The sequence below is a fragment of the Arachis ipaensis genome, chromosome B05, assembly GCF_000816755.2.
Source record: "Arachis ipaensis cultivar K30076 chromosome B05, Araip1.1, whole genome shotgun sequence".
NCBI lineage: Eukaryota > Viridiplantae > Streptophyta > Magnoliopsida > Fabales > Fabaceae > Arachis > Arachis ipaensis.
Genome location: NC_029789.2, coordinates 16052204 through 16062373, shown reverse-complemented (window position 1 = coordinate 16062373; position 10170 = coordinate 16052204). Strand labels below are relative to the sequence as shown.

Sequence of the window (10170 nt, the reverse complement as noted above, 5' to 3'; positions counted from 1 at the left end):
GAGTTGATGCAGTGGAACGAATTGTATGGGGAGGGCGGTTCAAGGAAGCAGCAACAACTATCCTACTTCCTCTAATACCGTCGAGGCAACAACGATTTATTTACTTGCGTTGTTGTGTCAAAGTTGCTGTATGTATACCTACACAAGTGTGAAGCTACGATATTCATATCATATAAGCACTGCTTGTGTGGCCGGAAATAAAGAATGCAGAACTAAAATAAATATGATTTGTTTAAAGTAGTAATGTTGAGTGAGGAACGAACTCAATTAAGATAACTGAAATCGCACTCCATTTCCCTCAATTTGCGTGAACACCGAACCCACTCAGCACTGCTGTCAACAATATCTTCGCTATAAGCACCGCACCGTTGACCTTCCAATCAAACAATGCCAACCTCAAAACTCTTCTTTCAAAACCTCTCTCCGCCGCCACAATGCCCCCGCCGGCGAGACTCGCCATCCTCACCATCTTCTTCCTTTCATTAACCTCCTCATCTCGGTCCTTTGACACCTGCAGCCAAACAAAAATCCGTGACCCACAGAGCCTCCGGTGCGATCAGATCACGGTGGTGATGAACGGATTCTCGAAAGAGCGGATCCCTCTGCTCCAATCCCTAGCAACGGCATACTCCCTGTCGACACTGGTCTCGTCAGTGCTCGTGCTCTGGGGCAACCCCTCCACACCGCTACGTGTCCTGCAGCAATTGGCCCGCAACCTCAGCTCCTCCTCTTCCGAAGCCAGCATCACCCTCCTTCCCCAACCGTCGAGCAGCCTCAACCTCCGGTTTCTCCCCCGCCCAAACCACATCGAAACGAAGGCCGTTTTGATCTGCGATGATGACGTAGAGGTCCACCCTCGAACCCTGGAGTTCGCGTTCCGCATCTGGTCTTCCAACCAAGACCGCATAGTGGGGCTCTTCGCCCGCTCCCACGACTTCGACCTGAACCGGAAGGAATGGGTGTACACGGTTCACCCGGACCGGTTCTCAATCATGCTCACCAAGTTCATGCTCCTCAAGAGCGAGTATCTCTACCGCTACACGTGCGGTGGCGGAGAGAAGATGGCCTCGATGAGGAGAATGGTTGATTCGGTGCGGAACTGCGAGGATATACTCATGAACGTGGTGGTGTCGGAGGTGGCGAAGGTGGGGCCGGTGTTGGTCGGCGCGAGGAGAGTGAGGGATTACGGTGACGCCAGGAATGATGAAGGCGGGGAAGGGTACGGTAGCGGTGGGTTGAGTGGTCGGAAAGGGGAGCATAGGAGGCGGAGAGGGTGGTGCATAACGGAGTTTCATAGGGTACTAGGGATGATGCCGTTGAGATACAATTATGGGAAGGTGGTTGATTCCGTTGGGGAACAGGCCCTCTGTAACAAGCGGGGCAAACTCGTCTTTTGCGATCACTCCTTCATGGATAGTTAATTACATTTACGTAAGTATTAGTTAGCGGTAAAAGTAGCAACTAGTTTACTTTTCACATTACTCAAATGCCATGTTTAACGAAATATTAAGTGTTTGTTTGGATTGATGTTTATCAAACTATAGTTTAGAACTTTAGATTTTATATAATTGATTTTGGATAAAGTGAGTAATTTAATATTATTTTAGATTACAAATTTTTATTATTTATAACTCTATTGTTATGTATGGTCAGCTTTTTATTTACTTTGTCATTTTTAGGAGGATCAATAATTAATATTATAATAAAATTATAATAAAAAATTCAATAAAAATAAAAAATTAAAATATGAAAGAGAATACTAAAATAATAAAAAAAATTAAAATATTTATGTTAGAGGTGACTGAAACAAATTTAAAAATTCTTATAGAAAAAACTATTGAAACCAATAATAACCGAAAAAACCAAAACCCACTATTCTCCTCCCCTAATACTAAATCAAACACACCCTCAATTTTTTAAGTCTTATTCATGGTATTTATTTGAGGTGATACCTGAAATTGGACTAAACGTGAGGTCCAAATATTTTTAGATAGTAATTTCAATTTACCTGCTAGAAGAAAAGAGGTTCCAATGCTAAATACTTACAGGAGACTCCGATAAGTTAGTAAAAATATCTGTGTTAGGGTATTTATAGAATAACAACATAAAACTCACTCTTTTTTAAAAATGACTTTCGAAGATTATGAAGATTATGGGTGGTTACTCCCTTATCAAATGGAAGGTTATTCCCCATATCTAGGATGGTTATCACTTGAGGGTGATAACAGAAGTAGTGGAGGGGGAGCATTTGCCTTGTTCCCCAAGTCAGGTCAATTACATATTTCAGAGACCCGTGTCTAAACCGGTCTGACCCATGCAGGTTAGGTCTCATAAATCGGATTTGACACTATTGGGCTGATGTTGCTAGATCCAACTTTAAATATAGCTCGTTTGTTATCAGGAAAGTAGACTTGGCTTGTAACACCCTACCACACGGAGTTTTACGCTTAAATTGTAACACAGATGTGGTGTGGTATTACGGCCTCTAAAATGAAATATATATACGTATAATAATTGAAAGAATGTAATATACAAGGAGTCTTGGAGGATAGGTAAAGCAAAATCGCAAAATTAAAAACGCAACGTTCAGGAATAAGGTTTACTTGCGTACGAAGAAAGCTAAGGTACATAAACATATATATATATATATATAGAGAGAGAGAGAGAGAGAGAGAGAGAGAGAGAGAGAGAAAGAGAAAGTGAGAATAGAAGGTCAAGGGTACAGAATAAACAAGCTTCTAACTCAACCTGCGAAGCTAAGGCTGGCCGAAGAAATTTATATACATACATATAGAAATCCATAACCCAAAATATATTAAAGAACCCTAGTTCTCCATAAACCTCTATGAGATGCAAAAGTAAAACATACATATACATAAGGAGAGTCTATGCATATAGATATAACAAAATAGAATAAGATGTAAAGTCCCAAAAGCCCACTTCGCTGCAGAGAACTCCAGACGCCTAACAAGGTGCCTCTCGACCTGCATTTGAAAAACACAAATATAAACTTAACCAAAACCTCAACCTAACCCTCCATCATCCAAATTCCTCCAAAACCTCCAACTCCGATGGAAACACATAGTCAAGCAAGCAGACAATAACAAGCACAATTAGGATACAAGTAATGCAGATAGCAGGTAAGACAATTAATCATTTAAAGTCACATAGGCATTCACAATTAAAGCATAAGCAAGCAATTTAAATATATGCATATGATGCATGCTTGTCCTATGGCTAATGAGTCTCATCTGTCAGTTATCAAGCCAACACGACAAGTCCGGCTGCTAAACCCTAGACTGCCCTCGTCGCGCATCCCTAAGAGTTTATGCATAGCTTTTTCTCATATATAACTTTTGCTCATTGGGGGAATCATTTCCAGGAATTTATACGTGCCGGATCACCCTTACGACATAGGGTCAACAGAGTATCGAGTCTCAACCTGGAGCACGTGGTGGCAAGCCACTGCTCTTTACCCAGGAAAACTCGTATATCAAATAAAATAAGTGTATAAGACACATAAAAATTCATATTCATTGCATAATCATTCGTTATAGCCATGACATCACATGTATGTCATATCTTCGCACTTTTCATACATAATCTCAACACTCAATTCATTCAATTTTCAAAAATTTGGGGAAAGATGAGGCTTAGAGCAAAAATGAGAGTTCCTTACCAAATTTTTTACCGGGCTTTGTAGAGATCGATGCAGTGGACGCGTGGCCATAAACGGTGCGACGATCAGAGCTCGGAGCGAGAAGTTATGGAAGATTGAATCAAAGCCAAGGGTTTGGGAATCTTTCTTCTCTTCCCTTGTATGTTTCAACGTGAAATAGCAATTGAGGAGGAAGAATGAGCTGAGCTCATATGGTTAAGTGGAGTTGGGTTGGGCTTGGGTCCAATACGGGTCCAGTTCATTCAGTTTGATTCGTTTGGTTCAATTTTGGGCCAAATTTTTTAAAATTAGTGTAAAATTCTTGTTTTAAATAGTTCTATCTCATAAAACTATAAAAACTCATATTTCTAATTTTTTTATTAAAAATTAATTTATTAACTAATTATTCGTTAATTTTACAGAATTTACAGGGCTCACAATTGGTAGGCCTAGGTATGAATAATGGCCTTACCCGAGTTTTGGTTTTTAGGTCGAAGCTCGGGTAAATAGTCACACAATCCACAACAAGTAAATAGCCAGAAGTATCGTATTGTTGAAGTTATTATCGGGTTGAAACTCAATGTGATTTTGAAAGGACGCGTGTTGCCTCATTGCTTTCCGCGTCTTTTCAGTTTCCATCTATTATTGTGCCAACATTTAAAAGTATTTAAAATGGATGTGATTTTATCCGAGTAAATCCCCATAATAGTCCCTGAGATTCGGGTCGTTACCCAATGTGATCCCTGAGATCCCAATTGCACCATTATAATCCTCCAGATACCGCTCTGGGCACCATAATAGTCCCTGGACAGTTTTCCGGTGATGAGTCATCACCGACGATTTGATGTGTCACGAAGTTGCCACGTTGGATTAAGCCAAAACGTTGGCGTTTTGGGTTGGCGCCCCAATTTGACAAAAACGTTGTCGTTTGGCCCAAAAGAAAATATGAAACGCCCTTCATCATAAACACACCATCTCTTCACTTGTCTTCTCCACTTCCACTCTCTGTCTTTTTCTTTTCTTCTTCTTCTTCCTCCTCTCTTCATGAACAATGCTGGTGGCAAGTTCCTGGGAAAGGTTTGGAGAATGGACTAAGAAGCTTGAATAATGACAAGGAGATAAGAGAGATGGTGAAGTGTGCTAAGATCAATAACGGAGTTATTGATGTATATTTCGAGCATGGAGCATCATTGCCAAAGGTTTTAGAGGGAAACACCAAAGTTGCCTCAAACACCAAAGGTACACAACCACCATCAACAGTTTCAAAAAATCAAAATCAGACCAAAAAACCCATTAACAAGGTCAGTGGAGCCAAGCCAAACAAACCCACTGGTAGCATCCAGCCCACAAAGCCCATCAAGACCACCCAAAACACCAAAACAGATAAAACCAACAAGTCCAAGCAGCCCAACAAAAATAGTATATCTAGGAGACCTTGTACAAGATCTGGTGCCAGAGGATTCCAAAGCAAAGTTTTTAATAATGAGATTCCTTTCGAGGTGTCTTCTGACTCTTATGAGAGCGCAGAAGATAGCCTTTTTAAGCCAACTCTTGATGAAGACAGCTCTTCTAATTCAGATACTGGGGTGAAGAATGTCAACAATGGGAGTAGGAATAGGGTGAACAAGAACCATAATGAGAAGATATTGACAAATGTTGGTCCTCTAGCTAAAGGAAAGGAGAAGATTCTGGTCGAGGATGATGCATTTGTGCAAGAAGTTAGTGATGAAGAAGTGGATCTTGGTTTTATTGGTAGTTTTGCTGAAGGTGTAGAATATAGTCTAGATCCTGGAGCTGACTCGGATGGTGCCAATTCATGGCACTCAGAGGAGATGAAGACTCCTCTAAATTCGGAAGATGAACTAGAAGAAGACAACGATTCTGATGACGCATGTCCAGTGTTTAGGGAGGGTGCAAGATTTGGTGAATTGCATCTTGAGGTGGGTATGAAATTTGGCACAAAGTGGGACTTTAGAGAAGCTGTTAGGGAGTATACAATTCAAGAGGGTAGGCGCATACGCCTGGCGAAGAACGATAATATAAGGTGCAGGGCAGTTTGTAAGGTTAAGGAGTGTCCTTGGGTGGTTTATGCATCAAGGGACCATGAGGACACTTGTTGGCAGATCAAAACCTTTAATGACGACCACACATGTCCCAGGGAAGACAAAAATAGGGCTGCTAATAGGAATTGGGTCTGCAGCAAGCTTGTGAAGAAGGTCAAAAAATATCCCAACTTCAGACATTGTGAAGCTACAACCTATTTCAGAACATGTTTTGATTTGACACTAAACAAAAATTCAATCTCGAGGACTTTGATGGATGCTAGAAGTGTAGTGTATGGTGATGAAAAGGAACAATATAAGATGGTGAGGGACTATGGCTTGACTTTGCTGAAAACCAATCCCGGTTCAACAGTGCAAATATGTACCAAACCGCAACCAAATGGAGAAGTTATTTTTGAGAGAATGTATGTGTGCTTAAGTGGTTGTAAAAATGGGTTCAAATCTGGCTGCCGTCCTTTGATTGGATTAGATGGAGCATTCCTGAAGACTCAATTTGGTGGACAAATTCTGTCAGCTGTTGGACAGGATGCGAACCATCATATCTACGTCATTGCGTGGGCAATTGTGGAAATAGAGAATAGGGAAAACTGGAAGTGGTTTCTTGAATTACTGCATCTAGACTTGGGACATTACAAAAAAAATGGCTGGTGCTTTATATCCGATATGCAAAAGGTAACCATGGATATTCGACAAGTATTAATCCTATTATTAGTTAACTGGTATTGTTGTTATGACAATTATGTTGTGAATTGACTAATACAATTTATTTGGCTGAAATGTTGAATTTAATTTGCAAGTTATTTGACTGAATTGTTGAACTTATAACTTGATAGTAGTTTGCTATATTAGTGCAGAAAGGTTCATTTAGTTTGCAAGTTATTTGACTGAATTAATGAACTTATAACTTGATAGTATGTTTGCTATATTAGTGCAGAAATGCTTCATCTAGTTTGCAAGTTATTTGACTGAATTAATGAACTTATAACTTGATAGTATGTTTGCTATATTAGTGCAGAAATGCTTCATCTAGTTTGCAAGTTATTTGACTGAATTGTTGAACTTATAACTTGATAGTAGTTTGCTATATTAGTGCAGAAAGGTTTCATTCTGATTGCATGTTTATTTGACTGAAATGTTGATTGGCATGGTTAGTGCGCCTATTGTTGCTGTTAACATGTGATAGTTACTATCTGTGTTGTTTTACCATTGTACATAGTTACCATGGGCTATCGAATTAAACGTCAGGGACTATTATGTGTACTCGTGTTAAATGTGAAGGACTATTATGGGGAGGGTATTATTATGTTAGGGACTGTTATGGTGATCGACCATGATTGGCAGGGACTAATACACTATGTGTTATTAAATGACCATGACTGGCAGGGACTAATATCAGCAGTGCAAGAGGTGATGCCCAATGTGCACCATCGTTTTTGTGTCTGGTATTTGTGGAGAAACTTTAACAAGAGTTGGAAGGATTTGCAACTAAGGGGGCTTTTGTGGGAATGTGCAAGGGCAACAACTCATCAAGAGTTCAGGGATGGAATGGATAAGATAAAAAGACTGAATGAAGATGCATGGACATATTTAGATAAATGGCAAAGAGATGCATGGACTAGAAGCGCATTCAGCCATAAGCCATTATAACATTGTTGGAGGAGGTTCGAATGTTCGTAATGCGGACCATAGCCAAGAACAAGGTGAAACTAAACAATCACAATGGAGTGCTCACACCGGTTATAAAGAGTCGATTGGAGAAAGTTAGAAAAGAATCTAAGAATTGGAAGCCTATTTGGACAGGGGACAACGGATATGAAAAGTTTGAGGTGCATGGACACTCAACTAATCATGTGGTGGACTTAGGAAAAAGACTATGCACTTGCCAATTTTGGATGCTTACAGGTTTGGTGAATTGCTATAATAATTGTTTTTGTGCTATAGTAATAATCTGACTAATGGTATATGACTAAAACCCATGGTTATTGTGGCTATTGTTTGTATGCAGGTATTCCTTGTGTGCATGCATGTGCTGCACTGTCTCGGGTTAACAAGCCACCAGAAGACTTTTGTCACCGCTTGCTAACAATGGAGTCATACAGGGAAATATATAATTATCATATTAATCCAATTCCTGGACAACCATTATGGGAGCATGCAGAAGAATGTAACAGGCCACATGCACCAAAAATAAAGAGAAAACCTGGAAAACTACAGATGAAAAGACGGATGGATGCTGATGAGAAGGGTGGTGGAGGATCTAAAAAATCTAAAGCTGATCCCAAGCCTCAGAATAACAACGGAGATAATGTTCATCTAAAGAGGCAGTTGGGCCCCTTTACTTGCAGTTTCTGTGGTGATAAAGGACATACAAAGAGAGGTTGTAAGAAGAAGAGAGCTTGTGATCAGTATCTGCCCACACAAAAAGCCCACACCATCTCTTTCCACTTGTCTGTAATCAAGCAAACATGTAACATGCTCAAACTTCGGGGAAGAAGAACAAGAGAAGAACAGTCAGGTAAGAAGGAGCAATCATAACAACACAAGTAATACTGATAACTCACATTATAATTGGGACAACCAAAAAATGGTTTATTTGGGTTTGAATCTGTCCCAGACCACCTGAGAACTGGCCGGCAGCCACAACCGCACCATTCCGGCACCCCGGATCTTCTGCTCCTGCTTTGCGTTCTCGTCCGATGGCCACTGCACAGTGAACTAATAGAGCTTCCAACTCTACTGCTTCCACCACCCATCATGGATATTCACTTCCAACTCCAGGAACAACAGCAGCAACAAGAATGGAAAAAGAACGAAGAAGAAGAAGAAGAAATGAACTTACTGGACATTTGGGAATTTAGGGTTAAATATAGGGGGAGGGACCACATTGGGTATAAATTGAAACTATGCCAGCTCAACTAGTCGTTGGCATCATCCAGCGTGGCAAAATGAGGCCACGTCAACGTCTTGTTGATGACTCATCACCAGAAAACTATCCAGGAACTATTATGGTGCCCGGAGCAGTATCTGGAGGATTATAATGGTGCAATTGGGATCTCAGGGATCACATTGGGTAACGACCCGAATCTCAGGGACTATTATGGGGATTTACTCGATTTTATCCTAATGCCTTTGCATTTAGTAGTCTATAAATAGCTTTTTTTTCATTTCATCTTCTTCTTCAAATCTCGTCAAAACTTCCTTTAGCTTTGCTCCTGTTTTTGGACTTTGTTCCCTTTCCTGGGTACTTTTTGTTTTCTGTGGTTGTTGTTCTACCTATTCTCTTTCTCGTGTTTATAGTTAAGCTTAGTACTATTTTCTTGTTTTTTCCTTTATTTCTTTTTTTTGGTATTCAATGTTTATTTGAATGTGTTATTTGTTAAAAATGAAACATCAATGATGTCACCGTGATTAATAGTTCTCACCACGGTGGTACCACCATATTTGATATTTTTTACCACATGTCACCATTCACGGTGATTCTTGTCATTGTTTTTTTTTATCATAGTAGTTGTTTATTTTACTAGTAGTGTAGTATTTATATGCATGTGGCTGAAAATCAAGAAAATAATAATCTTAGCATATGTATTTTGTCCCCTTTCAAGAGCTTTTTTCGTCTTTGAAGATGGTTATAATTCCTAGAATCTTTTCGAATTAGTTGATAGTTTCTTGTAGATGTGTTAGCGCTGAGCGATCCAACCCCACCCCTTCCGTAGGTTTTCGAGAGAGACGACAAAGAGAGGTGTTTATATATTGCCTGAAATTTTCCCTGGCCCTAAGTAGATGGATCCTCAGATCCTCGGTGTAGTACTCCTATCTGATGAGACTTCTTTAAATAGGCTCTTAAAGAATGACCTTTAAAAAATTGGATGACACCAACAATTATGAGGTTGTGTCTCCGTCCAAAAAGAAAAATGTGTGTTATTCCCATGTTCCATTTCTCTAATCTTCCTATTTTATTTTGTATTTTTATGAGTGCTTGTCTTGCTCTTCAAGTCAGATTGATTATAGATTTTAGGGACTCGTGTCCAAACCAATTTGACTCACTCGGGTTAGACCTCATGAAACGGACTTGACACCATTGACTTGATTTTGTTAGATCAAACTTTAAATGTAGTTCGTTTGTTAGAAGGAAAGTAAGTTGGTCTCACATTCAGTAAACCAAAATATGTAGGGTGCACGCGGATCGGATCAGATTGGATATGATATTCACGTTTTTTAGTGTCAGATACGATCCGATCCGATCCGCATCGGATCGAATCGGATATCAGGTATATCCGCATAATTGAACATTCTCTTTTTAATCATATTTCTATGTAAAAGAAATTCAATAAAAATATTTCTTTCACACTTTTAACAAAAATAAAATAAAACGATATATGAATAATAACTACTAACTAAAACAAACAAACAAGTAAATATAATACCAAATATATATATATATATATATAT

At 39.5% G+C, this 10170-nt stretch overlaps 4 protein-coding genes across 9 annotated transcripts in view; all 4 read left to right on the top strand.

The window, feature by feature from the left end:
* The window catches only part of LOC107643102 (cell division control protein 48), a 5008-nt gene extending 4767 nt beyond the window's left edge, over positions 1–241 (top strand). For 5 of the 6 annotated variants that reach the window (XM_021123175.1, XM_021123177.1, XM_021123176.1 and 2 more), the window contains one exon: positions 1–241. In XM_021123175.1, the coding sequence (XP_020978834.1) occupies positions 1–152 (152 nt within the window). In that variant the 3' untranslated portion in view covers positions 153–241. The other variant, XM_021123181.1, reaches the window with a different exon arrangement.
* On the top strand, positions 375–1556 carry LOC107643104 (glycosyltransferase family protein 64 C3). Its single transcript, XM_016346669.2, has one exon. It carries the CDS (start codon positions 435–437, stop codon positions 1419–1421), a length of 987 nt encoding a protein of 328 aa, XP_016202155.1. The 5' UTR covers positions 375–434; the 3' UTR covers positions 1422–1556.
* On the top strand, positions 4721–8118 carry LOC110271792. The gene is made up of 3 exons (XM_021123174.1): positions 4721–6393; positions 7105–7623; positions 7727–8118. The coding sequence occupies exons 1-2, from the start codon at positions 4786–4788 to the stop codon at positions 7366–7368; spliced, it is 1872 nt and encodes a 623-aa protein (XP_020978833.1). The 5' UTR covers positions 4721–4785; the 3' UTR covers positions 7369–7623; positions 7727–8118.
* Positions 7398–8435, top strand: LOC107640249. Its single transcript, XM_021123633.1, has 3 exons — positions 7398–7623; positions 7727–8126; positions 8336–8435. Exons 1-3 carry the CDS (start codon positions 7398–7400, stop codon positions 8433–8435), a joined length of 726 nt encoding a protein of 241 aa, XP_020979292.1.